The sequence below is a fragment of the Tachyglossus aculeatus genome, chromosome 3 (assembly GCF_015852505.1).
Source record: "Tachyglossus aculeatus isolate mTacAcu1 chromosome 3, mTacAcu1.pri, whole genome shotgun sequence".
In the NCBI taxonomy this organism is placed as follows: Eukaryota; Metazoa; Chordata; class Mammalia; order Monotremata; family Tachyglossidae; genus Tachyglossus; species Tachyglossus aculeatus.
Window position 1 is genome coordinate 2,356,784 of NC_052068.1, and position 23,613 is coordinate 2,380,396.

Below are 23,613 nucleotides of genomic sequence, written 5' to 3' on the forward strand. Positions count from 1 at the left end.
AGTGCCTGGCACATAGTAAGTGCTTAACCAATCAATCAATCAATCGTATTTATTGAGTGCTTACTATGTGCTGAGCACTGTACTAAGCATTTGGGAAGTACAAGCTGTCAACTGATACCATTAAAAAAAAAAAGCCAGAGGCATGAGCACAGAATTCGATAACTGTCCTTTGCCCAGTGCAGGGATTCTCAGTTTGGTTCAGACGCCTGTTTCCTGTGTTTCCTGTTAATTCATCCTAATCCTCCTTGACCTCTCAGCTGCCTTAGACGCTGTGGACCACCCCTTTCTCCTGGAAACATTATCCAACGTTGGCTTTGCTGACTCTTCCTCTTCTGCTTCTCTTCCCCTCTCTCTAGCTGCAATTTCTCAGCCTCTTTCACAGGCTCCTCTTCTGCCTCTATTTATTTATTTATTTATTACTCTATTTATTCATTTTACTTGTACATTTCTATCCTACTTATTTTATTTTGTTGGTATGTTTGGTTCTGTTCTCTGTCTCCCCCTTTTAGACTGTGAGCCCACTGTTGGGTAGGGACTGTCTCTATGTGATGCCAATTTGTACTTCCCAAGCGCTTAGTACAGTGCTCTGCACATAGTAAGCGCTCAATAAATACGATTGATTGATTGATTGATTGATTGCCTCCCGTCCCCTTACCGTGGGAACTTTTCTCCCGCGCCTGGCTCCCTCCTGGACTCCCTGAGACACGTATTGCCGGAAACAGCCATGCGTTTTTCCAGTCCCTCCCTCCTCCTGCCCCTATTCGACCCTCCCATCTTTCCCAGCAGGATCTCCAGGGGAGACCTCTCGCTTTCTCTCAAAATCCACCCGCTCCTCCTGCGCCTTAGACCTCATCCCTTCATATCTTATTAAATCACTTGCCCCCTTCCTTCTTCCTTCCCAGACCTTCATTCATTCAATCGTATTTATTGAGTGCTTAATGTGTGCAGAGCGCTGTACTAAGCGCTTGGGAAGTACAAGTTGGCAACATATAGAGACGGTCCCTACCCAACAGTGGGCTCACAGTCTAGAAGGGGGAGACAGAGAACAAAACAAAACATATTAACAAAATAAAATAAATAGAATAAATATGTACAAATAAAATAAATAAATACATAGAGTAATAAATCCGTACAAACATATATACATATATACAGGTGCTGTGGGGAGGGGAAGGAGGTAAAGCGGCAGGGGAATGACCTTCATCTTCAACCATTTGCCCTCCAGCGCTTCCTTCCTCGCTGCTTTCAGTCATGCCATGTCTCCGTTATCCTAAAAAAAACCCTGTCTTGACCCCATGGCTCCCTCCATTTATCGCCCCATCTCCCTCCAACCCTTCGTCTCCAAACACCTCGAGCGAGTCGTCTACACCCGCTGTCTCGATTTCCACTCCTCCAACTCTCTCCTTGAGGGTCCTCCTTTCCCCCAATCTGACTCTGCCCCCTTCACTCCATGGACATTACCCTCCGAAAGGTCGCCAGTGATCTCCTTGCCAAATTCAACGGCCTCTACTCCATCCTAATCCTCCTTGACCTCTCAGCTGCCTTCGACGCTGTGTTTCCCTTCTCCTGGAAGCATTATCCAACCTCAGCTTCACTGACGCTGTCCTCTTCTGCTTCTCTTCCAATCTCTCTGGCTGTTACTTAATCTCTTTCACAGGCTCCTCTTCTGCCTCCCGTCCCCGAAATTTGGGGGTCCCTTAAAGTTCAGCTCTGGGTCCCCTCCTATTCTCCACCTTGGAGAACTCATTCACTCCCGTGGCTTCAACTACCTTCTCTTTGTGGATAATTCCCAAATCTACATCTCCAGCCCCGATCTCTCTGCAGTCTTTTATTTTCTCCTGCCTTCAGGACATCTCTACTTGGTTGACTCACCAATGCCTCACACTGAACCTGCCCCAAATAATAACTATAATAATGGACTTTGTTGGGTGTTTACTATGTGCCAAGCACTGGGGTAGGTACAGGCTAATCAGGTCCCACTTGGGGAGCATGGAGTAAGTTGGAGGGAGAACAGGTATTGAATCCCCATTCTGCAGATGAAGAAACTGAGGCACAGAGCAGTGAAGCGACTTGCCCTGGTCGTAGAGAAGCAGCGTGGCTCAGGGGAAAGAGAGTAGGCTTAGGAGTCAGAGGTCATGGGTTCGAATTCTGGCTGTGTGACCTTGGGCAAGTCACTTCACTTCTCTGGGCCTCAGCTCCCTCATCTGTAAAATGGGCATTAAAAGACTGTGAGCCCCACGTGGGACAGCCTGATCACCTTGTATCCCCCAGTGCTTAGAACAGTGCTTCGCATATAGTAAGCGCTTAACAAATGCCGTCATTATTATTATTGTTATTATTCTAATACAGCTGGTATGTGGCAGATCCAGGAATAGAACCCAGGTCCTCGGACTCTCTGGCTCTTTCCACTAGTCCAGGCTGCTGTTTCCATGTAGGCCTCCTGTCTTTCCCGTCACTGTAGACAATACGACTTTCCTCTCCGTCTCACAAGCCCCTAGCGTCGGCTTTATCCTCAACTCATCTCTCATTCAACCTGGATATTCCATCTGTCACCAAATCCCATGGGTTCTACCTTCACATCAGCACTTACATCCACCCTTTTCTCTCCATCCAGATTGCTACGCTTGTCCAAACACTCATCCTATCCTGCCTTGATTACTACATCAGCCTCCTCTCCGACCTCCCTGCCTCCTGTCCCTCCCCACTCCACTTGGTATTTTGCTGCCCAGATCATTTTCCTATAACATTATTTAGTCCATGTCTCCCCACTCCTCAAGAGCTTCCAGTGGTTGCCCGCATCCACCTTCACATCCAGCAAAAACTCCTCACCATCGGCTCTAAAGCCCTCAATCTCCCGAGCCTCTCGTACCTCACTTTGCTAGTCTCCTACATGCCCCGCTCCTCCAAAGTGGACCTGCTCACTTTACTTCAATCTCGCTTATCTCATCATCATCATCATCATCAATCGTATTTATTGAGCGCTTACTGTGTGCAGAGCACTGTACTAAGCACTTGGGAAGTACAAATTGGCAACCTATAGAGACAGTCCCTACCCAACAGTGGGCTCACAGTCTAAAACGGGGAGACAAAACCAAACATACTAACAAAATAAAATAGAATAGATATGTACAAGTAAAATAAATAAATAAATAGAGTAATAAATCTGTACAAACATATGTACATATATACAGGTGCTGTGGGGAAGGGAAGGAGGTAAGATGGGGGGGATGGAGAGGGGGACGAGGGGGAGAGGAAGGAAGGGGCTCAGTCTGGGAAGGCCTCCTGGAGGAGGTGAGCTCTCAGTAGGGCCAACCCCTCGCCCTCATAATAATAATAATAATGATGGCATTTGTTAAGCGCTTACTATGTGCAAAGCACTGTTCTAAGCGCTGGGGAGGATACAAGGTGATCAGGTTGTCCCACGTGGGGCTCACAGTCTAAATCCCCATTTTACAGATGAGGGAACTGAGGCACAGAGAAGTTAAGTGACTTGCCCAGAGTCACACAGCTGATAATTGGTGAAGCCGGGATTTGAACCACATCCTACCTCTGGCTTAGAACAACCTCCCCCTCCACCTGTTGTGGGCAGGGATTGTCTCTATTTGTTTCTGAATTGTACTTTCCAAGCACTTAGTAATAATAATAATAATAATAATAATAATAATAATAATAATAATAATGGCATTTATTAAGCGCTTACCTCATGCAAAGCACTTTTCTAAGTGCTGGGGAGGTTACAAAGTGATCAGGTTGTCCCACAGGGGGCTCCCATTCTTAATCCCCATTTTACAGATGAAATAACTGAGGCACAGAGAAGTTAAAAGTTACCAGAAACAGCGTGGCTCAGTGGAAAGAGCACGGGCTTTGGAGCCAGAGGTCATGAGTTCAAATCCTGGCTCCACCAAGTGTCTGCTGTGTGACCTTGGGCAAGTCACTTAACTTCTCTGAGCCTCAGTTCCCTCATCTGCAAAATGGGGATTAAGACTGTGAGCCCCACATGGGACAACCTGATCACCTTTATCCCCCCAGTGCTTAGAACAGTGCTTTGCACATAGTAAGCGCTTAACAAATGCCATTATTATTATTATTTAGTGACTTCCCCAAAGTCACACAGCTGACAATTGGCGGAGCTGGGATTTGAACCCATGACCTCTGACTCCAAAGCCTGTGCTGTTTCCACTAAGCCACGCTGCTTCTAGTACCATGCTCTATACACAGTAAGCGCTCAGCAAATGATTGAATGAATGAATGAATATATATATTCCTATATACATATATTCATGTATATATAATATATACGAGCAGCATAGCTCAGTGAAAAGAGCCCAGGCTTGGGAGTCAGACATCACGGATTCTAATCCCGGCTCTGCTACTTGTCGGCTGTGTGACTTTGGGCAAGTCATTTCTCTTCTCTGTGCCTCAGTTCCCTCATCTGTAAAATGGGGATGAAGACTGTTTGAGCCTCACGTGGGACAACCTGATCACCTTGTATCTCCCTCAGCGCTTAGAACAGTGCTTCGCACATAGTAAGCATTTAACAAAGGCCATCATCATTATTATTATTATTATTATATATGTGCCAGACTACCAATCTCGCCACCTTCGAAGCATTATTGAAATCACATCTCCTCCAAGAAGCCTTCCCTGATTAAGACCTCCTGCATGGTAACTTTATCTAGCTGTCCTTTTCCTCCTCCTCCTGTCCCTCTTCCTCCCGCTGGTGGGGTCTTGTGGCAGAGTGTCTTCATCCCACGCCCTCCCCCCATTCAATCAATCAATCAATCAATCAATCAATCGTATTTATTGAGCGCTTACTGTGTGCAGAGCACTGTACTAAGCGCTTGGGAAGTACAAGTTGGCAACATATAGAGATGGTCCCTACCCAACAGTGGGCTCACAGGCTAGAAGCCCTTCCCCCTGGGGAATTTTTCTGAACCCTTTCAAAATGACTTCAATTAATAATTCCATCTGTCCAACGTTTTCGAGCGGGGTTCTCATTCCTCGGTCCGGTGATTCAACAGGATTTTAATATAGTCCCGGTTAATTATAGATAATCTCCCCAAACCAAGCTACATCTTTCTGATCCTTTTTCCCCTTTCTACATTCAGATGAAATTATTTTATTTCAAAGCCGGTGCCTGAAGCGGAGGTCCACACGGTTTTGATTTCTGGCCGGGGAACATTTTCTGTGAGGCAAAGGGTCGCTCTCAGCCTGTCTCTTTCTCCGCCAAATGAGAGCAAATTGTAAAAATGATATTGGAGAAAAAGGGACTTTGAAATCTGGCCTTTCTGGTGTTGATGAATTCTTCCTGCCTCCCAGCTGCCGCCCCGTTGGCTTCTCTGGCTCTGGTTCAGTCCCCCCTGTCTGGGCTTCGGCCTCCAAACTTGCTCTTTATCATCATCATCATCAATCGTATTTATTGAGCGCTTCCTGTGTGCAGAGCACTGTACTAAGCGCTTGGGAAGTCCAAGTTGGCAACGCATAGAGACGGTCCCTACCCAACAGTGGGCTCACAGTCTAGAAGGGGGAGACAGAGAACAAAACCAAACATACTAACAAAATAAAATAAATAGAATAGATAGGTATGAGTAAAATAAATACTTTATGCCCTTGAGCGGGAAATGCAGGGGGGCAGCCAGGCAGAATGATAACAAGAATAATAATAATAATGATATTTATTAAGATCCTACTATGGGCGAAGCACTGTCCTTAGCACTGATTTAGAAGATAGAAGATAGATAGATAGAAGAAGATAGATAGAAGATCATCAGGTCCCACAGTCTAAGTAGGACAGCTTAGTACCAAGCGCTTAGTACAGTGCTCTGCACACAGTAAGCGCTCAATAAATACGATTGATTGATTGACAGAGAACAGATATTGAACCCCCATTTTACAAATGAGGGAACTGAGGCTCGGGGAAGCGAAGTGACTTGCCCAGGGTCACACAGCCAACCAGGGGCGGAGTCAGGATTCGAACCCAGGTCCTCTGACCTGGCCTGTGCTCTAGCCACTAAGCCACGCTGCTTCATTGTTGGGTAGGGGACTGTCTCTATATGTTGCCAATTTGTACTTCCCAAGCGCTTAGTACAGTGCTCTGCACACAGTAAGAGCTCAATAAATACGATTGATTGATTCAATGCCTAGAGAAGCAGCATGGTGCAGTGCATAGAGCATGGGGGGAGTCAGAAGGTTCTGAGTTCTAATCCCTGCCCTGCCGCTTGGCTGCTGTGTGACCTCGGGCAAGTCATTTGACTTCTCGGTGCCTCAGTTACCTCATCTGTAAAATGGGAATTGAGACTGTGAGTCCCATGTGGATCAGGGACTGTGTCCAACCTGATTTACTTGTATCCACTCCAGTGCTTAGTACAGTGCCTGGCACATAGTAAGCTCTTAATAAATGCCTTTATTATTATTTTTTTATTATGCTGAATTATAATTACTCTCCCCCACTTCAAAGCCTTATTGAAGGCCCATCTCCTCCAAGAGGCCTTCCCTGACTAAACCCTCCTTTCCTCGTCTCTCACTCCCTTCTGTGTCACCCTGACTTGGTCCCTTCATTTATCCCCCATGCCAGCCCCACAGCACTTACAAACATATAATAATAATAATAATAATAATAATGATGGCATTTGTTAAGCGCTTACCATTTGCCGAGCACCGTTCTAAGCGTTGGGGTTGTCCCATATGGGGCTCACAGTCTTCATTCCCATTTTATTTATTCATTCAGTCATATTTATTGAGCGCTTACTGTGTGCAGAGCACTGTACTAAGCGCTTGGGAAGTACAAGTCGGCAACATGCAGAGACAGTCCCTAGCCAACAACGGGCTCACAGTCTAGAAGGGGGAGACAGACAACAAAACAAAACCCGTGGACAGATGTCGAGTCAGCAGAATAAATAGAGGTAAACCTAGGTGCACAGCATTAACAAAATAAATAGAACAGTAAATATGTACAAGTAAAATAAATAGAGTCATAAAACTGTACAAACATATATACAAGTGCTGTGGGGAGGGAAAGGAGGTAGGGGCAGGGGGATGGGGAGGAGGAGAGGAAAAAGGGGGCTCAGTCTGGGAAGGCCTCCTGGAGGAGGTGAGCTTTCAGTAGGCGAGCTCATGTGCGCTTTGTCTCCCCCCAGTGGTCAGAGGAAGTGTGTGCGGTTCACAGAGCGTGCCCCCCCCCCCCGTAAAAATCACTCATGAGCTTTCTGTCTCCCCCCAGTGGTCAGAGGAAGCAAGTGTGGTCCACAGAGGGGGCTCATGTGTGCTTTGTCTCCCCCCAGTGGTCAGAGGAAGCATGTGTGGTCCACATGTGTGGACCCTCTACCACAAATAAGGCTGCTCATGGGCTCTCTGTCTCCCCGCAGTGGTTGGAGGAAGTGAGCGCAGTCCATGGAGGCTGCTCACGTATGCTTTGTCTCCCCCCAGTGGTCAGAGGAAGTGTGTGCGGTCCAGAGTGGGCCCCCTCCCCCAAATAAGGCTGCTCACGGGCTCTCTGTCATTCATTCAATCATATTTATTATAATAATAATAATGATGGCATTTATTAAGCGCTTACTATGTGCAAAGCACTGTTCTAAGCACTGGGGAGGTTACAAGGTGAGCAGGTTGTCCCACATGGGGCTCCCAGTCTTAATCCCCATTTTACAGATGAGGTAACTGAGGCCCAGAGAAGTGAAGTGACTTGCCCAAAGTCACCCAGCTGACAAGTGGCGGAGCTGGGATTTGAACCCACAACCTCTGACTCCAAAGCCCAGGCTCTTTTCCACTGAGCCACACTGCTTCTCTAGCGCTTGAGCGCTATTGAGCTATTGAGCGCTTACTGTGTGCAGAGCACCGTACTAAGCGCTTGGGAAGTACAAGTTGGCAACATATAGAGATAGTCCCTACCCAACAGTGGGCTCCCAGTCTAGAAGGGGGAGACAGAGAACAAAACAAAACATATTAACAAAATAAAATAAATAAAATAAATATGTACAAATAAAATAAATAGAGTAATAAATGCGTACAAGCATATATACATATATACTGGTGCTGTGGGGAGGGGAAGGAGGTAAGGCGGGAGGATGGGGAGAGGAAAGAGGGGGCTCAGTCTGGGAAGGCCTCCTGGAGGAGGTGAGCTCTCAGTAGGGCTTTGAAGGGAGGAAGAGAGCGAGCTTGGCGGATGTGGGGAGGGAGGGCATTCCGGGCCAGGGGAAGGATGTGGGCCGGGGGTTGACGGCGGGACAGGCGAGAAGGAGGCCCGGTGAGGAGATTAGCAGCAGTGGAGCAGAGGATGCGGGCTGGGAGGGAGAAGGAGAGAAGGGAGGTGAGGTAGGAGGGGGCAAGGTGATGGACAGCCTTGAAGCAGAGGGTGAGGAGTTTTTGCCTGATGGAGTTTTTGTCTCCCCCCAGTGGTCAGAGGAAGCATATGTGGTCCACGGAGGCTGCTCACGTGCCCTTTGTCTCCCCCCAGTGGTTAGAGGAAGTGCATATGGTCCACAGAGCGGGGGCTCCCTCCCCCAAATAAGGCTGCTCATGGGCTCTCTGTCTCCACACAGTGGTTGGAGGAAGCGTGTGCAGTCTGTGGAGGCTGCTCATGTGCGCTTTGTCTCCCCACAGTGGTCAGAGGAGGCATGTGCAGTCTGCGGGGGCTGCCCATGTGCGCTTTGTCTCCCCCCAGTGGTCGGAGGAAGCGTGCAAAGTCTATGGAGTGGGCCCCCTCCCCAAAATAAGGCCGCTCATTAGCTCTCTGTCTCCCCGCAGTGGTCGGAGGAAGCATGTGCGGTCCACGGGGGGGGGGGGGGGTGCTCATGTGCAGTTTGTCTCCCCCCAGTGGTTGGAGGAAGCATGCACAGTCTATGGGGTGGGCCCCCAAAATAAGGCCACTCATAAGCTCTCTGTCTCCCCCCAGTGGTCGGAAGAAGCATGTGCGGTCTGTGGGGGCTGCTCATGTGCACTTTGTCTCCCCCAAGTGGTCGGAGGAAGCGTGCAAAGTCTATGGAGTTGGCCCCCTCTCCAAAATAAGGCCGCTCATTAGCTCTCTGTCTCCCCACAGTGGTCAGAGGAAGCATGCGCGGTCCACCTCACCCAGCGCGGCGGGCACCAGACGACCACCCAGGGCCAACTGAAGGACCGGCTCTACCAGGAAATCATCCATTACTTCGACAAGGGCAAGGTACAAGAGCACCCCCTCTCCCTTCCCTCCCCCTTTCCTTGCATTCATTCATTCAGTCGTATTTATTGAGCGCTTACTGTGTGCAGAGCACTGGACTAAGCGCTTGGGAAGTGCAAGTTGGTAACATATAGAGAGGGTCCCTACCCAATAGCGGGCTCACAGTCTAGAAGACTGTGTCCTCCCTTCCTGTGCCACGGGCACATTCCCAAACTGTGGAACTATCTCCCTGCCCCCTCACCAACCGGAAGCTGAGGACCCGCAGGCTGGGAGGACTGGGAGGACTGGGAGGACTGTCCAGCCCACCCTCCTCCTGCTGCAGGCACATATGTTTTGCTTTGTTGTCTGTCTCCCCCTTCTAGACTGTGAGCCCACTGTTGGGTAGGGACCGTCTCTATATGTTGCCAACTTGTACTTCCCAAGCGCTTAGTACAGTGCTCTGCACACAGTAAGCGCTCAATAAATGCGATTGAATGAAAATGAATGAATACCCGACCTGTGAGCTTGCTTCCCACCGTTTATCAAATATCATAAAAAAACAAACAGCACAACAGAGTGGGTAGAGCCTGGGCCTCGGAGTCAGAAGGTCATGGGTTCTAATCCCAGCTCCTCCACTTTTCATTCATTCATTCAATTGTATTTATTGAGCGTTTACTGTGTGCAGAGCACTGTACTAAGCACTTGGGAAGTACAAGTAGTACATCTAGAGATGGTCCCTACCCAACAACAGGCTCGCAGTCTAAAAGTGGGAGATGGACAACAAAAGAAAACATGTAGAAAGGTGTCAAAATCGTCAGAACAAATAGAATTAAAGCTATATGCTGTATCCACGTGTCTGCTGTGTGACCTTGGGCAAGCTACTTCACTTCTCTGGGCCTCAGTTCCTTCATCTGGAAAATGGGGTTGGGATTGTGAGCCCCACGAGGGACAGGGACTGTTTCCAACCCGATTTGCTTGGATCCACCCCAGCGCTTAGTACAGTGCCTGGCACGTAGCATGCACTTAACAAATACCACATTTACTATTATTATTCCTCTGCCACAGGCACACGTTTGACCTGTGGGCCTGTCTCCCATCTAGACTGTGAGCCCACTGTTTGGGTAGGGACCGTCTCTATATATTACCAACTTGTACTTCCCAAGTGCTTAGTACAGTGCTCTGCACACAATAAGTGCTCAATAAATATGATTGAATGAATGAATGAATGAATGAATGTCTCCTGGCCCCCTGCAGCCAGGGAACTGAGGTCTCTCAGGACTGGGCCAGCCCGGCTACCCACCCAGCCGGAATCAATTTCCCATCCCTGAATGCCGGACCATGTGGGAGCGTGACATTTTCACTCCGAGGCCTGGCTCTTGCTCTTTCCGAAGGTGCAATCCCTGCCGTCATGGAGTTTACAGTCTACTGTCCCCCGTTTTTAGACTGTGAGCCCACTGTTGGGTAGGGACTGTCTCTATATGTTGCCAACTTGTACTTCCCAAGTGCTTAGTACAGTGCTCTGCACACAGTAAGCGCTCAATAAATATGATTGATTGATTGATTACTGGGGAAGACAGACGTTATAATAAATGACGGATTAGAGAAGTGACAGAGTGGAAGGACGTTGACATGAATGTTCTGCTGCGGGACATAGGTGGACTGGCTAGAGAGTCTGGCTGGCTGGCTGCAAACCATCCCCACAGCTCTGGTCAATCAATCAATCAATCAATCAATTGTATTTATTGCAGGCCTACTGTGTGCAGAGCACTGTACTAAGCGCTTGGGAAGTACAAGTTGGCAACATATAGAGACAGTCCCTACCCAACAGTGGGCTCACAGTCTAGAAGGGGGAGACAGAGAACAGAACAAAACATATTAACAAAATAATAATAATAATAATAATAATAAATGTTGGCATTTGTTAAGCGCTTACTGTGTGTCAAGCACTGTTCTGAGCGCTGGAGTAGATACAAGGTAATCAGTTTGTCCCACATAGGGCTCACAGTCTTAATCCCCATTTTACAGATGAGGTCACTGAGGCACAGAGAAGTGAAATGACTTGCCCAAAGTCACATGGCTGACAAGTGGTGGAGGCAGGATTAGAACCCTTGACCTTTGACTCCCAAGCCCTTGGTCTTATAATAATAAGAAGAATAATGGCATTTATTAAGCACTTACTATGTGCCACGCACTGTTCTAAGCGCTGGGGAGGTTACATGGTGAACAGGTTGTCCCACGGGGTGCTCACAGTCTTCATCCCCATTTTACAGATGAGGTAACTGAGGAACAGAGAAGTGAAGTGACTTGCCAAAGTCACACAGCTGACAGTTGGTGGAGCAGAGATTTGAACCCATGACCTCTGTCTCCAAAGCCGTGCTCTTTCCGTTGAACCACGCTGCTTCTCTACCACTAAGCCATACTGCTTGAAACAGTGTGTACCATTAACAATAATAATGATGGTATTCATTAATTGCTTACTATGTGCCAAGCACTGTTCTAAGCTCTGGGGGAGATACAAGCTAATCAGTTTGTCCCACGTGGGGCTCGCAGTCTTAATTCCCATTTTATAGATGAGGGAACTGAGGCCCAAAGAATAATAATAATAATAATAATGGTATTTGTTAAATGCTTACTATGTGCAAAGCACTGTTCTAAGCGCTGGGGGGATACAAGGAGATCAGGTTGTCCCACATGGGCCTCACAATCTTAATCCCCATTTTACAGATGAGGGAACTGAGGCACAGAGAAGTGAAGTGACTTGCCCGAAGTTACACAGCTGACAATTGGTGGAGCCGGGATTTGAACCCATGACCTCTGACTCCAAAGCCTGGGCTCTTTCCACTGAGCCACGCTGCTCCTCTGTAAAAAGATCTAAATTCACTGCATGTGTCCTGGCCTGGCAGTGTGGCGCCCTGGGTTCGAATGTCGGCTCAGCCCCTGGCCCTGCTGTGTGACCTTAGGCAAGTCACTTAACATCTCTGGGCCTCAATTTCCTCATTTGCAAGAGGGGGATAAGACAGATCGAGAGTCTCAGTGGAACAAGGACTATTTCCATCTCATAACCTTGGATTTAGCCCAGTGCCTTGAAAGTCCCATCGTGATCATTCGTGATCATTCATTGGGAAGCAGCATGGCTCAGTGGAAAGAGCCCAGGTTTTGGAGTCAGAGGTCATGGGTTCAAATCCTTGCTCTGCCAATTGTCAGCTGTGTGACTTTGGGCAAGTCACTTAGCTTCTCTGTGCCTCAGTTACCTCAGCTGTAAAATGGGGATTAAGACTGTGAGCCCCCCGTGGGACAACCTGATCACCTTGTAACCTCCCCAGCACTTAGAACAGTGCTTTGCACATAGTAAGCGCTTAATGAATGCCATCATTATCATCATCATCATCATCAATCGTATTTATTGAGCGCTTACTGTGTGCAGAACACTGTACTAAGTGCTTGGGAAGTACAAGTTGGCATTATTATTATTATTCCCAATCAATGGTATTTTGTGTGTGCTTACTTGGGCAGATTACTGTACTTTGCACATGGGAGAATACAGTGTCCTGGAGTTGGTAACATGTTCCCTCCTACAATGTTCAGCGCTTAGAACAGTGCTTTGCACATAGTAAGCGCTTAACAAATACCATCATTATTATTATTATTACAATGAGCTGACCGTCTAGAGAAGCTCATTATTATGCCCAAGATAATGCAACAAAATATGCCCAACATAATGCAGCGTGGCTCAGTGGAAAGTGGGCTTTGGAGTCACAGGTCATGGCTTCAAATGTCAACTCCACCAATTGTCAGCTGTGTGACTTTGGGCAAGTCACTTCTCTGTGCCTCAGTTCCCTCATCTGTAAAATGGGGATGAAGACTGTGAGCCCCCCGTGGGACAGCCTGATCACCTTGTAACCAACCCAGTGCTTTGCACATAGTAAGCACTTAACAAATATTATTATTATTATTATTATCAATGGTACACACTGTTTCAAGCAGCATGGCTTAGTGGTAGAGAAGCAGCGTGGCTCAATGGAAAGAGCCCGGGCTTTGGAGTCACAGGTCATGGGTTCAAATCTCAACTCCACCAATTGTCAGTTGTGTGACTTTGGGCAAGTCACTTCTCTGTGCCTCAGTTCCCTCATCTGTAAAATGGGGATGAAGACTGTGAGCCCCCCGTGGGACAGCCTGATCACCTTGTAACCTCCCCAGTGCACAGAACAGTGCTTGGCACATTGTAAGTGCTTCTAGACTGTGAGCCCACTGTTGAGTAGGGACCGTCTCTAGATGTTGCCATCTTGTACTTCCCAAGCGCTTAGTCCAGTGCTCTGCACACAGTAAGCGCTCAATAAATACAATTGAATGAATGAATGAATAAATGCCATCAAAAAAAAACTTTTGGGAAGTAAAAAGAACATTTTGACAATGATTTCTTTCATTTTTATGGTAAATATCGCACATGCTTCGGAATAGAAGGAGCAAGGCCTAATGAATAGCGCCCGGGCTTGGAAGTAAAAGGCACTTGGGTTCATTATCCCGGCTCCGCCACATTTTTGCTGTGGGGCCTCGGGCAAGTCACCTCACTTCTCTGTGCCTCAGTTCCCTCATCTATAAGACAGGGATTAAGACGGTGGGCCCCACGTGGGACAGGGACGGTTTGCAACCTGAAAAGCTTTTATCTACTCCCTCTCATGGTACAGCGCCTGGCACATAATAAGCTCTTAACAAATACCATTAAGAGGAAAAATAGAGGCAGGGCAATGGATGAAGGCAAGTTACTTGAATAATATTCTCTGCTTTGGTGTTCTTCAAACATTACGTCCTCTGATGGATTTACCTCATCCTCCTGCGTGAGACATTGACTTATAAATGATGTTCTATTATATTTCTGCATATCGTCTTCTCTCAATCACCCTTCTGTCTCGGCTCTTCCGCCATTTACATTTTATTATTTTTCTCTGTCCCTAGATCTTAGTCCTGAATTCTTTTTCTCCAACCCAAAAGGTCATTTCCCCCCGTTTTCTTATTCATCCTTTTATCTCTCTTTCTTCTTTCCCTAATATTTACTCTGCTCTCTTTATGAGCTATTTTTCCAGAGCCTGTCAGCTCTCACCCTGAAAACCTTGTGTTCCGTTTGATCACGGCTGCCTGACAGTCTTCTGGGAAACTTCTTTGGAGCCATTGTGCTTGGTGGGGACTCATAATTTCCAATCAAGCCCTGAGCTTTGTTGAAAGTGACGAGGCTTCTTCCTGGGAGGACAAAAATGGCAGCAATAAAGAGAATTTAGTCAGCGGGAAGGAGTCAGTATTTGTCAGTTCTAAAATATCTCAAGAAAAAAAAAACAGCATTAGCAGAGATACCCAATTTATCACCCAGGTCCTAGGTGAGCGCTCAGAACCAATTCATTTAAAGCAGTGACTTTTCTCAAAGTCATATTCCATTTGGAAACTCAAGGGTCTTTTATTTTCTCCAAGATGATTCTCCAAGGACTAGATCTAGACTGCAAGCTCGCTGTGGGCAGAAAATGGGTCTCCCAAATCTGTTATACTGTTCTGTTGTACTCTCCACCAAGTGCTTAGTACAGTGCTCTGCACCCAGTAAGCGCTCAATAGATACGATTGATTGACCTCACATCATGGCCAAACTAGGAAGGTCTCATTCCTAGTGAAAAAGTTATTTTCTCCTCTGTCCTGTCAGGGCCCTTTACCCTTCACTAGGTCCATGAAATCATTCATTCATTCACTCAATCGTATTTACTGAGCGCTTACTGTGTGCAGAGCACTGTACTAAGCACTTGCAAAGTACAATTCAGCAACACATAATAATAATAATAAGAAGAAAGACATTTATTAAGCACTTAACTATGTTGCCAATTTGTACTTCCCAAGCGCTTAGTACAGTGCTCTGCACACAGTAAGCGCTCAATAAATACGATTGATGATGATGATGATGCAAAGCACTGTTCATTCATTCATTCATTCAATCGTATTTATTGAGCGCTTACTGTGTGCAGAGCACTGTACTAAGCGCTTGGGAAGTACAAGTTGGCAACATATAGAGCGGTCCCTACCCAACAGTGGGCTTACAGTCTAGAAGACACTGTTCTAAGCGCTGGGAAGGTTACAAGGTGATCAGGTTGTCCCACGTGGGGCTCACAGTCTTCACCCCCATTTTACAGATGAGTTAACTGAGGCACAGAGAAGGTAAGTGACTTGCTCAGAGTTACACAGCTGAAAAGCGGCGGAACCCATGACCTCTGACTCCCAAGCCCAGGCTTTTTCCACTGAGCCACGCTGCTTCTCACATAGAGACAATCCCTACCCAATAAAGGGCTCACAGTCTAGAAGGGGGAAACAGACAACAAAACCAAACAAGTAGACAGGCATCAATAGCATCAAAATAGATCAATAGAATTATAGATATATACACATCATTAATAAAATAAATAGAATAATAAACATGACGGAGAGGGTAGAGCCCGGGCCTGGGAATGTTATGTTTTGTTTTGTTGTCTGTCTCCCTTTTCTAGACTGTGAGCCCGTTGTTGGGTAGGGACCGTCTCTTTATGTTGCCAACTTGTACTTCCCAAGCGCTTAGTACAGTGCTGTGCACACAGTAAGCGCTCAATAAATACGATTGAATGAATGAATAAATGAATGAATGAATGAATGGGAATCAGAATGTCATGGGTCCTAATCCCAGCTCCATCACTTGTCTACTCTGCGACCTTGGACAAGTCACTTCATAATAATAATAATGATGGTATTTGTTAAGCACTTACTATGTCCAAAACACTGTTCTAAGTGCTGTGGGGGATACAAGGTGATCAGGTTGTCCCACTTGGGGCTCACAGTCTTAATCCCCATTTTACAGATGAGGGAACTGAGGCCCAGAGAAGTTAAGTGCCCTGCCCAAAGTCACACAGCTGACAGTTGGCAGAGCCGGGATTTGAACCCATGACCTCTGACTCCAAAGCCCGGGCTTTTTCCACTGAGTCACGCTGCTTCTCAGCGCGTACTAGTGTATTAATCAATCAATCGTATTTATTGAGCGCTTACTGTGTGCAGAGCACTGTACTAAGCGCTTGGGAAGTCCAAGTTGGCAACATATAGAGACAGTCCCTACCCAACAGTGGGCTCACAGTCTAAAAAGTACACATAGTACACTATGTATGCCAAGTACAAATTATATATATATAGGTTGTTAAGCGCTTGCTATGTGCCAAGCGCTGTACTAAGTGCTGGAGTAGATACATGAGGCGAACAGTCTAGGTAGGAGGGACAATAGGTACTGAATTCTCATTCTGCAGATGAGGGAACGGAGGCACAGGGAGGTTAAGTGACTTGGCCAAGGTCACACAGCAGGAAAGTGGCAGAGCTGGGATGAAAACCCAGGTCTTCTGGAGCCCAGGCCCAGGCTCTTTCCAATAGGCCGTGCTGCTTCTGGGAATGTGACAGGTTGTTGCACACTGGTCGTATGCCACTTGGGCACACTGTTTTTTGTTTTTTTTTTTGATGGCATTTATTAAGCGCTTACTATGTACAAAGCACTGTTCTAAGCGCTGGGGAGGTTACAAGGTGATCAGGTTGTCCCACGGGGGGCTCACAGTCAATCCCCATTTTACAGATGGGGTAACTGAGGCCCAGAGAAGTGAAGTGACTTGCCCAAAGTCACACAGCTGACAATTGGCGGAGCCGGGATTTGAACCCCTGACCACTGACTCCAAAGCCCGGGCTCTTTCCACTGAGCCACGCTGCTTCTCAACACTGGCTGTGTTTAGGTGACTTGGGCGATCGCTCGATTGGTCCGATATTTCTGAACCCTCCTGCACTGAGCCACAGCCTCCAATTACTCCCTTTTTTATGGTATTTGTTAAACACTTCCTATGTTCCAGGCACTGGGCAGAGAATGTGCCTGTTTATTGTTATAGCATCAATCGTATTTATTGAGCTCTTACTATGTGCAGAGCACTGTACTAAGCACTTGGGAAGTACAAATTGGCAACATATAGAGACAGTCCCTACCCAACAGTGGGCTCACAGTCTAAATATTATATTAATATATATTATATATAATATATATATATATATATTATATATATACATATTATGTTATATTCTACTTTCCCAAAGCACTTGTCTGCTGAGTGTCCTTGGATAAGTCATTTCACTTCTCCGAGCCTCAGTTACTTCAGTTGCCTCAGCTAGTAAAATGGGGATTGAGACTGTGAGCCCCACGTGGGACCGGGACTGTATCCAACACCATTTGCTGGTATCCATCCCAGCGCTTAGTACAGTGCCTGGCACCTAGTAAGCGCTTAACAAATATTATTATTAGTAGTACTATTATCAATCAATCAATCAATCATATTTATTGAGCGCTTACTATGTGCAGAGCACTGTACTAAGCGCTTGGGAAGTACAAATTGGCAACATATAGAGACAGTCCCTACCCAACATTGGGCTCACAGTCTAAAAGACTTACTATTATAAGATGTGATTTTAAGATGTGATTTAGAGAAGCAGCGTGGCTCAGTAGAAAGAGCACGGGCTTTGGAGTCAGAGGTCATGGGTTCGAATCCCAACTCCACCACATGTCTGCTGTGTGACCTTGGGCAAGTCACTTAACTTCTCTGAGCCTCAGTTACCTCATCTGTAAAATGAGGATCAAGACTGTGAGCCCCACGTGGGACAACTTGATCCCATTGTATCCCCCCAGCGCTTAGAACAGTGCTTTGCACATAGTAAGCACTTAACAAATGCCATTATTATTATTATTATTATTTTAGTAAGGCTTTAAGAGGGGGGCAGTGCTGGAAAAGTGGTGTCGTCCTACTCTCGTCTTCCTGGCTCCCCGTACTCCAGTTTTATTTGTCCCTCACTTCCGGCACCCCATCTCCCAAGGCTCCCCCCGCGCCGCTTTCTCACAGCCCCACTGTAAAAATATAATAATAATAATAATAATAATAATAATAATGGCATTTGTTAAGCGCTTGCTATGTGCAAAGCACTTAGGATCCTCTAGACTGTAAGCTCATCCTCTAGCTGTAAGCTCGCTGTGGGCAGGGAACTTGTCTATGGCTCTGTTATGTCGGCATAGTGTCCCCTCCCAGGCTAATAGTACAACACTCTGCACAAAGTAAGCAGGCAATAAATATGATTGATTGATTGGTTTTAATAATAATAATAATAGCATTTATTAAGCGCTTACTATGTGCAAGGCACTGTACTTCCCAAGCACTTAATACAGTGCTCTGCACACAGTAAGCGCTCAATAAATACGATTGATTGATTGATTCTAAGCGCTGGGAAGGTTACAAGGTGATCTTGTTGTCCCACATGGGGCTCACAGTCTTGATCCTCATTTTCCAGATGAGGTCACTGAGGCACAGGGAAGTTAAGTGACTTGCCCAAAGTCACACAGCTGGCAATTGGCAGAGCCAGGATTTGAACCCATGACCTCTGACTCCAAAGCCCAGGCTCTTTCCGCTGAGCCATGCTGCTTCCGGGCAAAGGTTTTACCCTTGAAGCACTTGCTATTCACTCCACCTTCAGCCCCTCAGCATTTCTGTTTGTGCACCCTATAAACACTTTGAAATTCACCCCAGCCCCTAGCCAGGGTGAGTATCACATGGAAGAATGCATCCATATTTCCACTGAAGCAATCAATCAATCAATCAATCGTATTTATTGAGCGCTTACTATGCGCAGAGCACTGTACTAAGCGCTTGGGAAGTACAAATTGGCAACACATAGAGACAGTCCCTACCCAACAGTGGGCTCACAGTCTAAAAGGGGGAGACAGAGAACAGAACCAAACATACTAACAAAATAAAATAAATAGGATAGAAATGTACAAGTAAAATAAATAAATAAATAAATAGAGTAATAAATATGTACAACCATATATACATATATACAGGTGCTGTGGGGAAGGGAAGGAGGTAAGATGGGGGGATGGAGAGGGGGACGAGGGGGAGAGGAAGGAAGGGGCTCAGTCTGGGAAGGCCTCCTGGAGGAGGTGAGCTCTCAGCAGGGCCTTGAAGGGAGGAAGAGAGCTAGCTTGGCGGAGGGGCAGAGGGAGGGCATTCCAGGCCCAGGGGATGACGTGGGCCGGGGGTCGACGGCGGGACAGGCGAGAACGAGGTACAGTGAGGAGATTAGAAGCGTGGCTCACTGGAAAGAGCGCGGTCTTGGGAGTCAGAAGTCACGGGTTCGAATTCCAGCTCCGCCACTTGTCAGCTGTGTGACCTTGTGCAAGCCACTTAACTTCTCTGTGCCTCAGTTACCTCAACTGTAAAATGGGGATTATGACTGTGAGCCCCACGTGGGATAACCTGATCACCCTCTATCCCCCCAGCTCTTAGAACAGTGCTTCGCACATAGTAAGCACTTAACAAATGCCATTATTATTATTATTATTATGTGCCAGGCACTGTACTAAGCTCTGGGGTGGATACGAACATTACATTGGACATAGTCCCTGTCCCGCATGGGACTCACAGTCTCAATTCCCATTTTATAGATGAGAGAACTGAGGCACAGAGAAGTGAAGTGACTTGCCCAAGGTCACACAGCTGACAAGTGGCAGAACTGGGATTAGAACCCAGGTCCTTCTGACCCCCAGGCTCCCGCTCCCTCCCCTAGGCCTTGCTGCTTCTCTCTGGCCTAACACGATAAAGGGGTTACTGGATCATAGTGGATCCCAGCTCCTGGCTTCTTGGATTCTATTTTTGGTTTTTTTTTACAGGTTTATACTCATTAAACTCATTAAGAGAAGCAGCGTGGCTCAGTGGAAAGAGCCCGGGCTTTGGAGTCAGAGGTCATGGGTTCAAATCCCAGCTCTGCCAATTGTCGGCTGCGTGACTTTGGGCAAGTCACTTTACTTCTCTGGGCCTCAGTTACCTCATCTGTAAAATGGAGATTAAGACGGTGAGCCCCCCGTGGGACAACCTGATCACCTTGTAACCTCCTCAGCGCTTAGAGCAGTGCTTTACACATAGTAAGCGCTTAATAAATGACATCATCATCATCATTAAAATGCCTTCTCCATTGACAACAGTTTTGAAGCATTATTATTATGATGATTATGATATTTGTTAAGCGCTTACTATGTGCCAGGCACTGTACTAAGTGCTTGGGTGCTTACAAGCATGTATATGTAGATAACGTCTGTGTCTGCGGTATATATTTTCTCCCTGCCAGGGGGCTGCATTTGAGAGGGACGTGCAACCTGAATTTTCTTTGATTTTTTGACCTTCTCTCCGTCTGCCGCAAAGCAGCCTGTGTACACGTTAGTCCGCCCGCTTCGGCCCAGAAAGAGTGCTCTAGGGAAGAGAATTTATGGAAATTCGCTCGATATAGATGTAAAAAGATTGTGATAAAATCATAGTTTCCCTTTTTTAACGCTTCGCAAGTCATGACCTCTCTACGTCGTTCTCGGCGGAAAGAGCTCATGAGCCAGACGTTGCCTCCAGCGACAATGCCCTGAAAGGGAAGCAGCGTCGCCCAGCGGAGAGAGCCCGGGCTTGGGAGTCAGAGGGCCTGGGTTCTAATCCCGGCTCCTCCACTTGTCCGCTGGGTGACCTTGGGCAAGTCACTAAACTTCTCTGTGCCTCAGTTACCTCATCTGGAAAATGGGGATGAAGACTGTGAGCCCCCTGTGGGAGAACCTGATCACCTTGTAACCGCCCCAGCGCTTGGAACAGTGCTTTGCACATAGTAAGCGCTTAATAAATGCCATCATCATTATTATTATTATTCTCTGTGCCTCAGTTACCTCGTCTGTAAAATGGGGATGAAGACTGTGAGCCCTATGTGGGACAACCTGATCACCTTGTATCCTCCCCAGCGTTTAGAACGGTGCTCTGCACATAGTAAGCACTTAATAAATGCCATCATAAACAGTACTTTGCACATAGTAAGTGCTTAACAAATGCTATCATTATTATTATTATTATTATTAGACTGTGACTTTTAGACTGTGAGCCCACTGTTGGGTAGGGACTGCCTCTATATGTTGCCAATTTGTACTTCCCAAGCGCTTAGTACAGTGCTGTCCACACAGTAAGCGCTCAATAAATACGATTGATGATGATGATTATTATTATTATGACCTTCTGAGTCCCAGGCCAACGCTCTATCCTCTACATCATGCTCCCAAGTCAGCAGACATGTCAACTAATTTCTCTGAAACTCAGTCCCCTTATCTGTAAAATGGGGGTTAAATCAGCATTTAGAACTGTGCTTGGCTCATTCACTCATTCAATCGTATTTATTGAGCACTTACTGTGTGCAGAGCACTGTACTAAATGCTTGGGAAGTACAGGTCGTGCCCTAGCCGATTATCAGTTATCTATGCCATTTCTTGTCACTTAATTGGTGGCCCATAATAAATTCCATAATTACTAATGTAAGCCCCAAACATATGTCAGTAAAAGAAGCAGCAATAAGTATTTAATAAATACAATTGATTGATGGATTCAAAAGCAATTTGAAACTCACCCCAACCCCTCAGTATATGTCAGTAGAAAAAGCAGCAATAAGTATTTAATAAATACAATTGATCGATGGATTCAAAAGCAATTTGAAACTCACCCCAACCCCTCAGTACTTATATAAATATCATTAATATTTATGGTATTCATTAAGCACTTACTATGTGTTAAGTGCCATGCTGAGCACTGGGGTTGGTACAGGATATTTAGGTTGGACACAGACCTTATCCCACAAGGGGCTCACAGTCTAAATATCCTTATATGCTATTATAGAGAAGCAGTGTGGCTTAGCGGAAAGAGCCCGGGCTTGGGAATCAGAGGTCGTGGGTTCTAATCCTGGCTCCACCACTTGTCAGCTGTGTGACTTTGGGCGAGTCACTTAACTACTCTGTGCCTCAGTTACCTTATCTGTAAAATGGGGGTGAAGACTGTGAGTCCCGCGTGAGACAACCTGATAACCTTGTATCTACCTCAGTGCTTAGAACAGTGCTTGGCACATAGTAAGTGCTTAACAAATACCATTATTATTATTATTATTATTACTATTTCACCATCTTCAATTGATTTATCTGTCTGTCTACCCCTATAGCCTGTAAGTTCCTTGTGGGCACGGATTGAGAAGCAGTGTGGCATAGTGGAAAGAGCCCCGGTTTGGGGGTCAGAGGATGTGGGTTCTAATCCCAGCTCTGCCGCTTGTCTGCTATGTGACCTTGGGCAAGCCACTTCACTTCTCTGGGTCTCAGTTACCTCATCTGTAAAATGGGGATGAAGACTGTGAGCTCCACGTGAGACAACCTGATTACCTTGTATCTCCCCCAGCGCTTAGAACAGGGCTTGGCACATAGTAAGCCCGCTGTTGGGTAGGGACCATCTCTATGTGTTGCCAACTTGTACTTCCCAAGCACTTAGTACAGTGCTCTGCACACAGTAAGCGCTCAATAAATATGACTGAATGAATGAATAAGCACTTAACAAATACCATCATTATTATTATTATTATCGTGCATACCACAGCGTGGCTCGGTGGAAAGAGTACGGACTTGGGAGTCAGAGGTCATGGGTTTTAATCCCGAATCCTCCACTTGTCTGCTGTGTGACTTTGGGCAAGTCACTTAATTTCTCTGTGCCTCAGTTAACTCATCTGTAAAATGGGGATTAAGACTGTGAGCCCCGCGTGGGACAACCTAATCACCTTATATTCCCCACCAGCCGTTACTTAGAAGTGCTTCACACATAGTAAGTGCTAAACAAATACCGTCATCATCATTATTATTATTATTGTACGTTTTCAAGCACTTAGTACAGTGCTCTGAATGCAGTAAATGCTCAATGAATGCGATGGATGGACTGATTGATAAAACTAGTGGGCAGAGAATTTATCTACCCATTCTGTTCTTTTGTAATATTGTCCTCCCCCAAGCGCTTAGTCCAGGACTCTCTACAGAGTAAGCACTTGATAAATACCATCGATTGACTGACTGATTGATTGATTCTGGAGAAACAGTGGGGCCTAGGGGAAAGAGCACGGATCTGGGTCAGGAGACCTGGGTTCTAATCCTGGCCTGGCCAATCTCCTGCCATGTGGTCTTGAGCAGATCATTTCAATACTCTGGGCCCCACTTATAAAATGGAGTTAAAATCCCTGCTTTGCCTTCCTCCCTTGGATAGCAAGAACAAGGACCATGTTTGACCTGTTTATTATGCCTACCCCAGTGCTTAGCATGGTGTTTAACACGTGGTAGATGCTTAGACATTATTATTATCATGTACTATCCCATCAGCAAGCAATCCCTAATCCATTTTCAAACATTTCCTCCCTCCCAATGAACCCATCCCGGTAAGTGAGTGAAAATTGCGGAATGCTTCCGTACCTTGATGCCTCATCCTGAGCAGAACGTCGAGGCTATTTTAGTTCATTGAGACCGGCTATTACTCAAAAATTAGACTTGTTTGAAAACGTTTGCCATGCGAGAAGATTCAGCTTTCCTGTTATTGATGATA

At 46.4% G+C, this 23,613-nt stretch overlaps 1 protein-coding gene across 3 annotated transcripts in view; it reads left to right on the forward strand.

Moving 5' to 3' along the window:
- DOCK1 (dedicator of cytokinesis 1) overlaps positions 1-23,613 on the forward strand; it is a 552,732-nt gene that overhangs the window by 444,131 nt on the left and 84,988 nt on the right. For all 3 annotated transcript variants that reach the window (XM_038743481.1, XM_038743482.1, XM_038743483.1), the window contains exon 38: positions 9,035-9,154. In XM_038743481.1, the coding sequence (XP_038599409.1) occupies positions 9,035-9,154 (120 nt within the window). The remainder of the gene's footprint in view (positions 1-9,034; positions 9,155-23,613) is intronic.